The sequence below is a fragment of the Phalangium opilio genome, unplaced genomic scaffold (genome assembly GCF_054372755.1).
Source record: "Phalangium opilio isolate 3A_F unplaced genomic scaffold, DU_Popi_V2 ptg000082l_1, whole genome shotgun sequence".
NCBI classification, from domain to species: Eukaryota; Metazoa; Arthropoda; class Arachnida; order Opiliones; family Phalangiidae; genus Phalangium; species Phalangium opilio.
This window is the reverse complement of record NW_028324189.1, coordinates 10320832-10336314: the sequence shown is the minus strand read 5'-3', so window position 1 is coordinate 10336314 and position 15483 is coordinate 10320832. Positions and strand designations below refer to the sequence as shown.

General features: G+C 36.4%; 2 protein-coding genes across 7 annotated transcripts; one reads left to right on the top strand and one right to left on the bottom strand.

The window, feature by feature from the left end:
* Window positions 1-164: 164 nt before the first annotated feature.
* Snrk (SNF related kinase) lies at window positions 165-11424 on the top strand. Of its 6 annotated transcripts, XM_089848508.1 has the most exons (11): window positions 168-906; window positions 1029-1340; window positions 2696-2837; window positions 4828-5040; window positions 5111-5278; window positions 5347-5546; window positions 5692-6015; window positions 6115-6132; window positions 6214-6308; window positions 7017-7275; window positions 7372-11424. In XM_089848508.1, the coding sequence occupies exons 1-11, from the start codon at window positions 624-626 to the stop codon at window positions 8223-8225; spliced, it is 2868 nt and encodes a 955-aa protein (XP_089704634.1). In that variant the 5' UTR covers window positions 168-623; the 3' UTR covers window positions 8226-11424. The 6 variants fall into 6 exon arrangements, 5 of the variants coding, with proteins under 5 accessions (XP_089704631.1, XP_089704634.1, XP_089704632.1 ...); XM_089848506.1 differs by having other exon boundaries at window positions 5692-6132; XR_016371266.1 differs by having other exon boundaries at window positions 169-906; window positions 5692-6308; window positions 7372-10190; window positions 10400-11424.
* A 1296-nt stretch (window positions 11425-12720) lies between these two features.
* On the bottom strand, window positions 12721-14941 carry DEF8 (differentially expressed in FDCP 8 homolog). Its single transcript, XM_089848518.1, has 8 exons — window positions 14647-14941; window positions 14466-14566; window positions 14237-14386; window positions 13959-14171; window positions 13780-13879; window positions 13578-13705; window positions 13175-13510; window positions 12721-13110 (listed from the first exon to the last, which is right to left on the bottom strand). Exons 2-8 carry the CDS (start codon window positions 14553-14555, stop codon window positions 12937-12939), a joined length of 1191 nt encoding a protein of 396 aa, XP_089704644.1. The 5' UTR covers window positions 14556-14566; window positions 14647-14941; the 3' UTR covers window positions 12721-12936.
* Between the last annotated feature and the right edge of the window lie 542 nt (window positions 14942-15483).

Genomic DNA, 15483 nt, shown 5'->3' with positions numbered 1-15483 from the left:
TCAACTTCGGATGACTCATCCTGCCCTCGTATTGGCCAATATCGCGCAGCTGGATAGTACGTCAAGGATTTTTAGGAGATATCCCTCCAAGTTTGGTAGCTTTCTACTAAAAAAAATCAAGAGTTGAGTGCTTTAACGGCATAAACGTCAAAAACGTGTTACGACGGTTACGACTAATGTCTTTAAGTTCACTGCTTCATGTTACGACTTTTTGCCTTTTAAATCCAAGTTGTTCCGTCATTTGCCGCAACTCGGACGCGGTAGGCTGGTCGGATATTTTTGCGTGGATCGGGAATCAAGAAAGTAGACCACCACCACGAACGAACCAAGGCCCAAGACGAAAAGTAGGCTTTTAAAAAAGGCCTTTACAGTTTCCAAAGAAGTAGTTAGAATTAGAAAAAAATAGATATTATAGAATGATATTTAAGCCTTTGTCTTTATCTCTCCGAGTCTCCGGAGTCCGGAGAAGAGCGTAACGTTTTTTGAACTAAATAATCAAAGTTAAACGCGTTCCTTGCAACTAATCGCGTTTTAATTATGAAAATTAAGAGTTTAAAGTCGCTTAATTATGTTTTTATATAATGGTAGAAGATAGGACATAGGAGTGAACTTGAAAATTAATAATGAATAAAAACCGTGTGAGTATTAATTACGATGGGAAAATCGCCGGTCTTTATGATTTGGGTGATACCCTGGGACGCGGCCATTTTGCCGTGGTGAAATTGGCCAGGCATGTTTTTACTGGGGAACAAGTTGCGGTTAAAGTAATTGATAAAACTAAGCTGGATGAAGTTTCGAGGGCCCATCTATTTCAAGAAGTCAGATGCATGAAGTTGGTGCAACACCCCAACGTAGTCCGCCTCTATGAGGTTATTGACACCCAAACAAAACTCTACTTGATTCTAGGTAAATATTTAACTCGTTTTTTAAGGGTCATATAAGTTTAAAAAAACGTTAAAAAAAACCATAAATCACTTTTAACTGATGAAAAGATCGCAATACCTAAGTTGACCTTTAACCTTTTATAGAATTGGGTGATGGAGGTGATATGTATGATTATATTATGAAACACGAGAAAGGGGTGGATGAAGAAACGGCCAAAAAATACTTTAGACAAATTGTAAATGCCATTTCCTATTGTCACAAACTTCATGTGGTTCATCGGGATTTAAAACCGGAAAATGTGGTGTTTTTTGAAAAACTTGGTGTGGTGAAACTAACGGATTTCGGATTTAGTAACAAATTTTGTCCTGGACAAAAATTGGAAACTTCGTGCGGTTCCTTGGCCTATTCAGCCCCTGAAATCCTATTGGGAGATTCTTACGATGCTCCAAAAGTTGGTGAGTGCATTTAAATTAACTTATTTAATTATCTAGATTATAATCAATTAAAAGCTATTTAATCAGTATTAATTATAATCAATATTTATCAACAACTTTCCAAGATAAGAGCTATAAATCTAAATTAATATATTACATACACACTTAGGGCAAAATCATAAACCCTTGTAATTACTTTTTAATTTTTACTTGGTTTTAAATTTCCCCTTAAGCCTTGTTTTGTTTAATAGCTTTTTTTTAATGAGACACTAAACCTGATTTTGAAACAAACCCTTTTTTTTTTAAACCTCTACTTCAAGGTTTTAATGTATAATTGTTTCTTTGACTAAATAAGTTGATGATCCAATTTTTTTTTTTTTTTTGTGTCACAGAATTTTTTTATTTATTTATTTATTTTTTTTTGCTCCGCGTGACTTTTGCAAGAAGTGATATCTAGTTTATTAGGGAGAAGTGCCCAAGTATTCGCGCGCCATAGTCCCAATCCCCCTTTCAAAATACAAGGGGGGACGTAAAAGCACGGTTGTGTATTCTAGAAGGAGTAGAGACTAGGCCTCTCTCTAGGGCCTAGACATAAGCGTACTAGTGCTCCGCGCACAATTTTCGCGCATACCGAGCCTATGTGAACAATCTTTGACGTCACGTGTTTTAAAGAAGGCGTCGTTTTCTTCTTTCCCGGCTTAATTCTTTGAATATTTTCCATATTATACTTAATATAAATAGAAATAATAGTAAAAATAAAAATAAAATTTAAATAAGATTTGCAAACGCTTGAGAAACTCCCGTCACTCCACGGACGCGATACACAAAAGACCGAGGCTTAACCCTCCTGAACCACGTCCGTAGCTCGCGGCCATCTTTATTGTTTACACGGGCTCGCCTAGGTTTGGAGGGAGGGTCAAAATTCATACCCCCCTTTTTATGGACAAATAAGGTCTAGCTTTTTTTTTAGTAGAGGGGAAGCTACGAGTCTCTACTCCTTCTACAATACAGCTCCGTGGTAAAAGGAGGCCGGGTTATTTCGCCTCTCCTTAGTCGGAAAATACGTCATTTTCGTCATTCGCGTCGCGCTGACGTGAGTTTTCAAGAACCAATGAGATGCTGGTTGTAATTTAGAGGCGGGGATCAACTCCGAACCTACTATATGTTTGGAGTGGAGATAAAGCTAGAAATGTGGCGAATTTATACCTTCTCCCTAGTAAACTAGATATCGCTTCTTGGCGTGACTTTTGCAGTTGTGTTTATTTATGTTTTAATAATTTGACCATCGTTAATTAAGTTAATTTGTCCCCCCCCCCCGCCCGCCGAGAACTAAAGAAAAAATTAACAACCTTATTTATTAATTTTGTAAAATATAGATGTTTGGAGCTTAGGTGTAATTCTATACATGATGGTTTGTGGGCATGCCCCTTTTCAAGAGGCAAATGATAGTGAAACGTTAACCATGATTATGGATTGTAAATACACTATACCTTCTTATATTTCGAATGAATGCCAAAGGTTTGCCCTATTTTTTATTGTTAGCGGAAGTGAAATAATAACATAAGTATGCATAGCCAATCAGGCGTCTTCCACTTTGTAAATTTCTCCGCCATTTTGAGGTAAAGGGAAATACTCATTCTATAGCCAGATCCTCTTACTATAGTCTACTGCTACGAACTTTATCTGACGTTACACCCTCCTATACCCTACCTCGGTTTTGGCGACCATATTGGAAGTCGTCAGCTCAGGCCATACAATGTAGACTACCAATATAGAGCTATCTCAGAAGCCTTAGTGTGACGTAACCTATGAAACAAAGCGGTACCAAACATCGCCGCCAACTGTCAAAGCTAAGAACGTGACGATTTGCCTAGGCACTGACGTCACAACTGAGATAGCTCTATTGATGACACGGGCCCCGTAGCCCCTCCCCTCCTAGTACCACTCTATAGAGAGATTTTGGTTAGGGGAATATATTTTTTTAGCTAGATGGGTATCTACAGTGAGAGTGCATGACGTAGTACTGTCAAGTCCTTATTTACATGGCCATAGAGAAATTACAGTTCTTATGGTAGCCAACGTCATACCCCCTCCTAGCTCAGGGAGTACAGTATCGCCTCTTACAAAAGCACGCTCAGAGGGAGTGAATAGCTAAGATTAGTAAGGTAGTTTAGAAGGCCATATTGATGGGTTGAATGCAGGAAGAAAGCTGAAACCCACAAATATGACTGCTAGAAAGGTGGTAAGACTTATGAGGATGTGACATACTACAAACCCAACTGAAAGTTCTCTATACTGTTGGTTTGTACACAGCAGGAAGCTGAAATCGGCCGATATGACTGCCAGAACCTTCAGAATTTAAGAGGGTGTTACGTATTATTGACCTAATTGATAACTCTCTATTCAGCTATATGCTTGCTAACAAGCGACCAAGGTTATATTGGCACCTTTCTATGTAGGCCTAATATTATTTTATGGAACTTGTTGGGCTGTAATTAAACACACTTAAGGTGAAGGCTTTTCCCTGTATGCTTTAAGACGGTAGAGTTACGGCATTACAAAGTTGGTCAATAGACCATTTCGGAAATTACATATAGAGAGACCAACACTCAGGGGCGAGGCCACCATTGGGGTATTCTCCTTCGCGTCAAGACTCATGAGGCAACGCCACATGGAATCAGAGTTCACTACACGCGGGAGACTAGCCAACTCCGTTACTGCCTCTAGCGTTACTTCTTGGCGCGAGAGAGAATACCCCAATTGTGGCCTCGCCCAGAGTCCTGCACGGACCGGGCTCAAGCCCGGTCCGGCCCGAGGGCCGGGCCGAGCCGGGCTTTCCACTTTTGAAAATTTATCGGGCCGGGCCGGGTCGGGCTTTTAAAATTTTGGAAATTAACGGGCCGGGCCGGGTCGGGCTTCTAAAATTTTGGAAGTTAACGGGCCGGGCCGGGCCGGGCCGAACTTGATTCTCATTTAATCCAAAGTTCAAATGAAAGATTATTTAAATGAGTATAAGCTTCTAAGAACAAATGTAACGAACAATTATCAAAAGAAATAAATAATACACGACGCTAAGGCAAATATGAATTCAAATCATTGATTTTATGTAAAAAAATATAAAAATTACAACTGAACTACGTGTAACGGGCCGGGCCGGGCCGGGCCTGTTCAATTCATTCAATGTGTCGGGCCGGGCCGGGCCGGGCTTGGTTAATGCATGTAACGGGCCGGGCCGGACCGGGCCGAAAAACTAACTATGTACTCGGACTCGGGCCGGGTTTCGGGCTTAATCAAAATTCTAAAACCGGGCCGGGCTTGGGTCGGGCCTGAAAAACTCGGCCCGTGCAGGTCTCTGGCCTCGCCCCTATGTGTTGGTTTCTCTGTATGTAATTTCCGAAATGTTCTATGGGAACTCGCCCGACAATCTCATACTTGTGTTATTATCATCGCTTCGACTTGACAACTGAAAATTTAGATAGACCCTGATTGTTATTACGTTTCTCCAAAGTTTAATTGAAAGAATGCTCATAAGAGATCCGGAAAAACGAGCTACTTTGGAACAAATCGCCAATGACCCTTGGTTAACCTTTGGGTATTACACTAATACCGTACCTGAATGCCTACCATTAGTTTCTCGCGAACATTTATCCGAAGAAGATCACGCCCATATTATTCAAAAAATGGTCAATGGCAACATCGCGACGAAAGAAGAAATTCTCGAGTAATTTTATAGAGATTAAATTAATTAATTGAACTCCGACGACGTTAACCCCAAAAACTTTATGATTAAGGTCTTTGGATAAAAACGATTATAATCACATAACGGCGACATACTTTTTACTGGCCGAACGTAAATTAAGACTGCTAAGAAACGAGAAAGCTCAACTTTCGAACAACAATAATCATAGCAGTAATCGATTATCCAGGGCAGATTTGTCACCCATTGCCGTAACCCCTGGGTATTATAACAGCGGTAGTTAGTTTAAAGCGTATTATTGCTAAGATATTTTATTCAAACTATACTTAGAATCTCATCAGCTACCCCATCACCCGCTCAAGAAAAACTTCTGACAACCGTAGATGGTTTAATCTCACCCTGTCTCGCGTCCAATTCTTTGGTCTTGGATGCGACATCCCCTTTATCGTCAAACGTTCAAAGATTAACCTCAAGCGCGAGTAGTGGATTGCCTATGATGTTGGAGTTACCCAAGGGTCCCACGCTTTTAGGTTTGTTAGCCATCACTGTCTACCCCATAGTGACTACCATTCATCGTCTACTTCCTTTTGAGGACAAAAGTTTGGCTAACGATCTATGGTGGACATTTTTGGGTTGTAGATGGTGCGTGGTTACATTTCTTTTCCAAATATTTAGGTCGCAAATGTAGTATAGTTCGCGAAGAAGAGGATTCTTCAGCTAGCGCTTCAAATTCTCCGACCAAATCTCCTTGCCAGGACATCGCTTCTAGGTTATTAATAGTGCCGGAACAATTAGGAAAGATTGTGGAAGATACTGGCGGAATGTCCCTCTCCTTTTCGGAAAATAGCTTCAGATACCCCTCCGAGACACCGGATCGAGTCCAATCAATGATGCCATCCAGTACTTCGACCAACGCGACCAGACAAAAACTATCCCTCCCCGTCTCTAGCAGCGCGACCGCTTTGAGGAATATCGCCAAAGACCAAATTGTTTCACCTGGTAATATAAATTCGCCCTCGAAACGAAGCTTAGCAGGATTAAATTCAACTATTCGAACTGCTGGCGGTTCCCAATCTCCTGTCGGTTTAATCTCTCCAGGCTCAACGGCGACAAAATGTAAGACATTACCGTCACCCGGTAGGAGGTTACATTCTGTACAAAGTTCTCCTCATCTTTTACTCAATGAAATTAACGAAGATGACCGAGATTCTGACAGCGCGGGTGGCGCTTGCGTTAGCCAATTGAGACATCATCGTAGTAGCGCCACCGCTGATCAAAGGCGGAAAAAACAAGTAATTTCGTTCATCGCATAACTCTTATTTTATCTGTATTCGCAATTATTGATCATAGAACAGAAATTTTTAAAAATTAATTCTCTAAATTCATTATGGATCATAGCCTATTAAAGTCTATCTGTATCAAACGGTAGTGTAGTGTTATTTAGTATATTATAGTTGGCTTTAGATGTTTATAATTGTTGTAAAACCTGGTTGAAACCCTAATTAGTTACGTAAATACATTATTTTATGTAATTACCGCTTAGTAATTAGCCTTATTCCTGATCAGCGCCACCTACCCATAGCGGCGACTTTGAGAACTACTGTAAGCGGCAAGCCAATCAGATGTCGCTAAAATCTGGTGACGTCACTGACTGGCACTCTCGGGTCTTACCAAAAATGACGTCACCAGATTTTAGCGACATCTGATTGGCTTGCCGCTTACTGTAGTTCTCAAAGTCACCGCTATGGGTAGATGGCGCTGATCAGGAATAAGGCTAATTAGGATGTAAACGGATTGACTTAAGCCTATTTTGTTAACGAGCCCATCTCCGACGCTAACACCCGGTTTTACCACACAATATAGATACTTTATTTTTGAGTTTTTAACCTTTATTTTCTTTGCTTTTTTCTCTCTTTTTTGTCTCCCTTTGTTGTTTCATTTTCATTTAACATAAACTAACCGTGTTTAACACTAGATTTTCTGATTTAATGCCTTCTAAGAATTGCTACTTGAGCAAGCTACAGTCACACAGGACGGCCGTTTCCCACGCCATGTTAAGGATTATGGGCAAAAGACACAAGTTAGTCAAGAACAGGACGGCCAGTTGCAGCAGTTCCGACGCTAGTGACGACGAAGAGAATTTGAAACGAAGGATGGGCAAAATAAAACCTCCCAATCCTCGTAGGAAAGATGGTGGTGGTGGTGGTGGTGATAATGATGGCAGCGGAGGCGGAGGTAGTGGAGATTCTGGTAATCATGGTAATTAACATCAATGATGGATTTGAAAAGTCCCCTTCATTTGAAGGGCGATTTTCATAATCCTAATACCGTGTTTTGCGCCCTGTTTAATCGCAGGAGGCGGTGAACACGATACAGGGGGAGATAATGGCGGTCATTCTGGTAATGATAGAGGAGAGGGTGCTGGTGGATCCAGCCAGGATAAAGGATCTCAAGGGTTCGCTCCGGGTAGCGGAGATTCTTCTCCTAACATGGAAAGCTTAGATCTAAGCCAAACTGAATCGTGTTTATACGAGGAAGTTCAGAGCGCTCATTTAAGTCACGTAGTGTTTTCCACTGACAGTACTGATAGTTTGGATTTGATATCGGAACCGCAACCTAGGCTAGTATCCTCAGTTTCCTGCGGAGATTTATCCTCGGGAGAAGTGGCCACTTCCGCCACTCAAGCAAACTCTATAAATAAAGTTGTTTGTTACTCCGTTTCGGAAGGGGAAGATTTAATAGTCTCTGTTGATCCCGTAGTTCGAATCGAAACTCAAACGCCCTCGAACGGACATCAAGTAGCTTCTCGAAAGACTTCGAGTAATAAAACTTCCGTGTCTAATACGCCTTCGCACAAAAACCGCGAAATTGAGAGTATAGGTACTAGCGTAGCTGAAATTCCTAGCATAGGCGGGGATATAAGTTTGTCGGCTAAGTTACGCTCTAAACTAAGTAACAGTTTGAGCTTAAATAGCGGACTTAGTTGTCTACAAAACGCTAATAGCTCGGACTCCTTAGCCCCCGTTCCTTGTAACAAAAACAGCGGTGGTGGTCGAACGACTCCTAAATCACCGTTAAAGCAACAGTCTCAACAATCTCAGCAACAACAACAATTGGATATCAACCAAAATGGTTGGAAGAAACACGGTAAGCAAGCCAAATCCGTTGTGGATGTCAAAATGGCTTCCAAATGTTGCACATTATGTTAAGGCAAAAACATATTTCTCGGCTAACACCTTAACGGGCGTGTGTGGATTAAAACCTTTCAGCTTCTACTCTTTTTCAAGGGGGGGTTTTCTTTTCGCTCGCGAAAGGATTTTATTAGTACTTAGATTAATTAATTAATGTAGTTTTAAATAATATTTTTAGCTTAAATTGGTCACAATATATTTAAAGAAATATATACCATCATATTTTGCTTTTCTCGACATACTTTTAAAGGGAGGGTGAAGTAGAAAATCAAGTGATTTTTTATCGATTCTTCTACTAATTATAAGACCAGTCTGCATACTTAGTGAAACATTCAGGAAATACAGACTCCGAATGATTTTAAAATTATTTCAAAGTAGGTTCAGATTTTAAGGATAATTTTAAATAAACCCCTCCGACCAATCGCGTAACGCCTTGCCTTTTTATTAACAAATTTCTCGTGGCACGTTCCGTGTCGAATGAAATTTATCACGAGATTTGATAAACATTTGCGCGCAACGTGACAATCGTGGCGCGAGGCATGGAGCGTCCCACGAGAATTTTGTTAATAAAAAGGCAGGGCGTTACGTGATTGGTCGGAGGTCCTTCTTTAAAATTGTCCTTAAACTCTAAACCTAATTTGAATTGTAAAATCATTCGGAGCTGGTATTTCCTGAATGTTTCACTATGCAGACTGGTCTTATAATTAGTAGAAGAATCGATAAAAAAACACTTGATTTTCTACTTCACCCTCCCTTTAAAAAAAACTTAGCTTTATGAGCTTTTAAATGCAAACGTATAAAGTTTTAACTATAATCTTAACTCAATTTGCTCAAAAATAAGTCGAATATTTAACTTGTTTTTAAGTCTCTATGTCATACAACGCTTTAGTTGTATTTAATTATGCAAGATTATTTGGTAGACTTGTTTGTTTTACGCTAATCACTCCACTCTTAAGCTAAACTAGTAGAGGGAATTTACTAAATATTTCAAAGCGCTTCATTGCCAAAATTAAATTACGTAGGAATCTCAATACAGTATTTAATATAAAATCGTTAATCGACTTCCCAAGTTCCCATTAATTTTAATTTCTGGAAAAAAGAAAAGTAGATCTGTAGAGAAATTAAGAAGCAAAATATTAATTAACTTTCTAAGAGACTCGGAACAAATCTATAATAATTATATTTAAAATCAATCTGAGGGATGATCGAATCGGGATTCGGGCAACGTTTAATATTAATAGTTGCCTTTCTATTCAAAAATAAAAAAAAAACTTCTAATATTAATCAAAGTTAAAACGATAGCTTTGCTTGATTAAATTAATTAACTACGTCAAAATTCTCCTTCAATATATCGGTAGTCGACACACTTTTTTAGATTAAAAACCTTTTTTAAAGAAACAAAATTATCGTATTTTCGAAAAACTATCCAAAATAAAAGTGACTGAATTTAAAATATATGAAAAGCTTTAACGTTTAATTGATTTAATTTAAAATCAATTAAAAATTTGCCATGACCACAAAATAATAGCAATATTTGAAACTTCTCTCTCTCGCTCCGGGAAAACTGGGGGAAACATTTTTAAATTTAAAAATTATCAGTTTTTAATTTTTTTTATTACGAGAGAAATTAATTAATTATTATTTGTTATTATTTTAATTAGTATGTTGTTATAAAAAATGAGGCGTGAAAGTTTAGTTAGTATTTAATATAATTAGTTTTAAATGGAATGATGCACTAAAACGGCTGGTGCTGAGTGTTTGTGTTAGAAAAATACGTTGAAAGAAACCCATTAACAGCTTAAAATTAAACTAGTTAACTTCCGTCTGATGTTAATTAACTAGCTTTAACCAAGGCTCAGCTGTCAGCTATTTGGGGATTAAGTTAACCAAGGCTTAAATTAAGGACTTGGAACTTCATTTAGAGTTTTAGACACCGAAATGTCATTTAACCAAGGCTTAGTACCTGGGATTAAGTTAACCAAGGCTTAAATTAAGGACTTGGAACTTCATTTAGAGTTTTAGTCTTTTAGACACCAAATGTCATTTAACCAAGGCTTATTACCTGGGATTAAGTTAACCAAGGCTTAAATTAAGGACTTGGAACTTCATTTAGACACCGAAATGTCTAATTAACTAGCTTTAACCAAGGCTCAGCTGTCAGCTACTGGGGAATGGGGATTAAGTTAACCAAGGCTTAAATTAAGGACTTGGAACTTCATTTAGACACCGAAATGTCATTTAATTAATGTTAATGGCGTTAACCAACCATTTAATGCTCAGGTTTAGAGCATTTTTGGAATAAATGAGCGCCTTTTCAGTGGGTTTTGACGTAATTTTATTTTTTTTTTAGCTCTTATCAGGCATAGGACTTAAATATTAAACCTAAAAAAAAAAAAATTAGGGTTAAAATGATATGATATTTTTGATCTAGTTAACGATGTTATAATTGAATTAATAATAATAATAATAATAATATAATCAGGTTTAAAGATAAAACTTAAAGGGAAATGAGGGGGAAAATATGAAATATTAATGGGCATTAGTAGCCAGTCAAATCTCGTTGAAAAATGGATAAAATACAAAGAAAAAAAGACGTTAATATTATTTTATATAGGCATCTAAAAGAATAGATTAAATAAATAAATAAATCATGTAAAATGTAGAAATGTTGACAAAAAATATTTGGTCATGTAATTGTGGTGATTTTTAGCCCCCCCCCCCCATTTATGATTGTAAACTATATAAATTACCCATGTTGAAACTGACCCCTGACCCTTTGCCCAAATTCTGCCATTTATAATTTTTCTACTTTCATTAATGATTTAAAAATGATAATTAATTATGTGTTTATGCAAAAATTTATACTCTTTAATATAATTTTGCTAAAGTCCAGTTGTGATTTAAGTGAAATTTTTCCCTTTTTTTATATTTTTATTTCTATTTGAATTTAAATTTAATTATCTAATGTGAATGAAGAAAATGCTCCTTTTTTTTAATTTAATTACGAAATACTTTTACTTTATTGCCGCCCCGCCCCCTTTTTTGTATTTTTTAAATTTGTTTAAAATGTAATTCTTCAATCATGAGATATTCCATTTATAATTAAATTGAGGGAGCAATAATAAGTTTTTAATTGATATTACAACTATCACAATATATTGATTGTTCTTTGCGTGTACAGACCAAAATAATTTATTAAAACCAGTGTTTCTATGTATTATTCGCCTATTTTGGTCTTGCCCTAAATTTTTAGGGTTAAGAATTTGGCCTATAATTGGCCTAAAAAGTTTGGATGAAAGAACTGAAGATTTTTCTTTTGAGGTATGATTTCATTTTGACCTATAATTGGCCTAATATAGTAATATTTTAAGTTTTGTTGTAAATATTTGGGGTAAAGAGTGTTTAGGATAAAGAACTGAATGTTTTCATTAAGGTATGGTTTCAATTTGGCCTATAATTGGCCTAAAATTTAGGTTTTAAGAGTGTTAAAGAAAAAGAACTGAACCAAGAAGTGATATCTAGTTTATTAGGGAGAAGGTATAAATTCGCCAAATTTCAAGCTTTATTTCCAGTCCAAACGTAGGTCCGGAGTTAATCCCCGCCTCTAAATTACAACCAGCATCTCATTGGTTCTTGAAAACTCACGTCAGCGCGACGCGAATGACGAAAATTACTTTGTATTTTCCGACTGAGGAGAGGCGAAATAGCCCGGGGCCTCCTTTTGCGTCCCCCCTTGTATTTTGAAAGGGGGACTGGGACTAAGGCGCGCGAATACTTAAGCATCTTATACCTTCTCCCTAATAAACTAGATATCGCTTCTTGGTTATGTTGTAAATATTTGGGGTAAAGAGTGTTTAGGATAAAGAACTGAATGTTTTCATTGAGGTATGGTTTCAATTTGGCCTAAAATTTAAGTTTTGTGGTATATATTGGGGTTAAGAGTGTTAAGGAAAAAGAACTGAACCTTATCACTCCACTGACGTATGGTTTCAATTTGACCTATAATTGGCCTAAAAATTTATTCATTTAATGACCATACAAACAAAAACAAATTAAACTTAATTAAAACATACATTAGGCCAGAAGGGGATAACAGAAGAAGGATGACACTCTGTATCCTCTTAATGCTTTAGTTATGTAACGTCATTCTTCCCAGGCTCACCCTTTTAGTTTGCTTTCCCGTTCATCAAACTACAAATAGGCATCGCACCGTAAGGTGAATTCTATAGTTGTTTGGCACTAAATCCCAAGCAATCATCCCACAAACCTCGTCTTGACGTGGGACAAAAATGCACAAGCGCGTCTTGCCAAATAGTTAAACGCTAATAGTAATGATGAGGGAACTATTTATCGTGTATGTGATTCGGTTTAGTAACCTTGCTCTAAATGTTCTGATGTTTTTTAAGAGTGACGTTACACTTACCCCGCGTTGTGGTACACTTCTCTCGAAGAGAAGTATTATATACTTCTGATTAGGCTTATAATTTAGAATGAAATTAATTAGCAAAACAGGTTTTGATATTATAAAATTTTTTATTGTTAAATGAGATTGAGATTTTTCTTTATTGATAAAAAATTTGCCCAAGCATTTATAATATATAGTTTAAAACAAATGCGTAAAAATTTAAAAAAGTTAACATTTTTTTTTTCTCTCAATCATATTCATATTCATCCTGATGCTGCACTTCTTCTAAACATTATTGTATATATCTTTCACTAATTAATAATATTAAGATTTCAAAGCTCTACGTTCGCATTTGGGACAGTATGGTTTATGTTTCTCGTAACAGTCCCAATGGAACAGGGAATTGCACTTGGGACACGAACTCCGACTCTCTTGAAATGGAAATAGCAACTCGTCTTTATGACAAATCTCACAGATGAAACCTTTACCGCGACAACTCTAATGAAAAAAAGGTAATTAATTAATTAAGTTAATTAAAGGAATAATTAAACTCATTTTATACTTCACACTCTTCCTCTATGTGTTTTTTAAAACATGTATGAGTTTCTTTCAGATATTCCAAGAGGATTCCATTTTGAACATCCGTTAAGTCTTGCAATGAATATACGTTCGAGTTTTCAACAAAATGCTGCCTGTCTTTTAATTTAAGGAGAAGTTTGCTTTCTAACGCAGCGTGGCATGATAAAAAATATATCTTCATGACCAAAATCTCTTCGCGTAATCTTTTACAAATGGCCAATTCTTCAACAAAGCCAAATAGCGCAGGGTTTAATTTTTCAAGATCTAATATAGATTTGTTGTTCATCAAACGTAAAAATTGAAGGGATGCTCTTGAAACCTTATAGGGAATAAGGTTAATTTAATTATTACTTTTAATTAAGTTAATTTTAATTCATTTTAAATACTTTTCGAGGCTGAAAATCCCAATTTTTAATGACCCTAGCTGGAATCACGGATGTATTTTCCCAATGACAATAGGAACAGTAATAAAGGCCCGTATATTCGCATAATTTTGGAGCGGCAAATCCCACTTCTACAAATATGTTTGTTTTTTTTTTTAATTCGTGTTAATTTTAAGCTTTAATTTTCCTTAATTATTATTATTACTATAGAGTATTCTATTATGGCATTCAGCACATCTGTATTTTTGATTGGCTAATCCAATCTCTGGACAAATATCTAAAATGTAAGTTGGATCTTCTTGTACCTAATTAAATATTTAATTAATTATATAGTATAAACTTTATAATTAAATTTTTGTGTTGGGTTAAGAACAATATACCCACTTTTAACATTGGGCAGTTTCTACTGATAGAGTTAAGGCATTTATTATGGCACCTATAGCCGCATTCGGTACAAAAGTACCAAGTATGGATCACAGCTATTATTAAACGGCAACATTTTTCACAGTATTCCGCTGTTTCATCAATTTGGGATCGTTTTAAAAATTTATGACCCATTAAAACCTTTTCTTGGGGTGGAGATTCACTAACATTATCCTTAAAAATTAACATTAGTTTATAATAACATTCTTCAACTAACTGTACTCAAAATTAAATCAGACTTTTAATTCTTGTAACTGGTATCTTAGTTGAACTAGTTTCCTAACAAGTTTTTTACGTTTCTCTGACATTTCCGTCGTTTCTAAGATCATTTCCTTACAATTTTCTATTGAATTTTCCAATTCCTCGATATTGCTGAAGCCAAACAAACCCTAGAAGCCAAGGACATTCTATAAGGCCTCAAGAATGCCACATAATTGGTTTGTTTTAATTTATTTTAATTATGCCTACTTCGGGTCTTGAAAAATGGTCTTCAGACAGACCAAGTTCGGCGTCAATTTCATGGTCATTAATTTTAAGCTCTTTTGGACATACAGACATTTTAAGGTTAGCTATGGTGGGATTAATAATTATTATTTAGGTCAAATCTGTGTTTATTTTATTTAGGTTCGAGTTTTTTTGTTTCACTCACTTTTTCTTATCAATAATTTGTCAACTAAAACGTATAATTGTGTTGAAATATTGCTTCATTATTAGGGTATTGTTGACAAACATCTGTGGTTTGTTTATTTACACTTGTCTCTTTAAAATTTAAAGCGCCATTTTCCTAAGCCTCGGTCAAGAAAATAGTAAAAAAATGTAGTACTTAAAAGAAAATTAGCGCCGTCACCTTGTTGGTATAACTGTTTTACGTAGATATAATCTTTTACATATTTATTATATTCGCTTAATTGTAATTAACTTTGATTATTTAGTGAATATTTACCTCTCTAAATTTAAACCTTTAAGCAGACGATATTATTTAAAGTTCACTAGCACTTGTCAGTCACTTGACCATACCATTGTTGTGATTGGTTTAACGCGATATGACCACACCCAATAATTGACTACCGTTTGTACGAATACAGTAATGGCAGCGCTAAGCCTTTGACTGTATAAGATTCTGCAGCCAAATAACATTGATCGACAACAGAATCGAAAAAAAGTTTATGTTTAGTTATTATCTATTTTAAGGCACAGAAAAGGGGTTTTCTCTTGGTTAAAGTGGGAATTTTTGATTTCCCTTCATCAATAATTAATCCAAAATTAAAACATTTTGATATAAACATATATTAACAAAAGAAAGAGCCTGAAAAATGTGTAGTAGTGAAGGCATTGTGATGCAAAGCAGTATGGTCCTTGATTTGGCCGTTATACCAGAAGTATATAATACTTCTCTTCGAGAGAAGTGTACCACAAAGCTGGGTGAGGGTAACGTCACTCTTCCCAACATCGGAACACTTAGAGCAAGGTTACTAAACCGAATCAC

What these genes read in the sequence shown, in the direction of transcription:
- Snrk (XM_089848504.1), top strand. Translation starts at nt 624, where the DNA reads ATGAATAAAAACCGTGTGAGTATTAATTACGATGGGAAAATCGCCGGT. An exon ending in AAAACTCTACTTGATTCTAG is followed by an intron (nt 907 to 1,028) that starts GTAAATATTTAA and finishes AACCTTTTATAG; the next exon opens with AATTGGGTGATGGAGGTGAT. An exon ending in TGGAGATTCTGGTAATCATG is followed by an intron (nt 7,276 to 7,371) that starts GTAATTAACATC and finishes GTTTAATCGCAG; the next exon opens with GAGGCGGTGAACACGATACA.
- DEF8 (XM_089848518.1), bottom strand. Translation starts at nt 14,555, where the DNA reads ATGTCTGTATGTCCAAAAGAGCTTAAAATTAATGACCATGAAATTGAC. An exon ending in ACCATTTTTCAAGACCCGAA is followed by an intron (nt 14,387 to 14,465) that starts GTAGGCATAATT and finishes CTTGGCTTCTAG; the next exon opens with GGTTTGTTTGGCTTCAGCAA. An exon ending in ACCAGTTACAAGAATTAAAA is followed by an intron (nt 14,172 to 14,236) that starts GTCTGATTTAAT and finishes TTAATTTTTAAG; the next exon opens with GATAATGTTAGTGAATCTCC.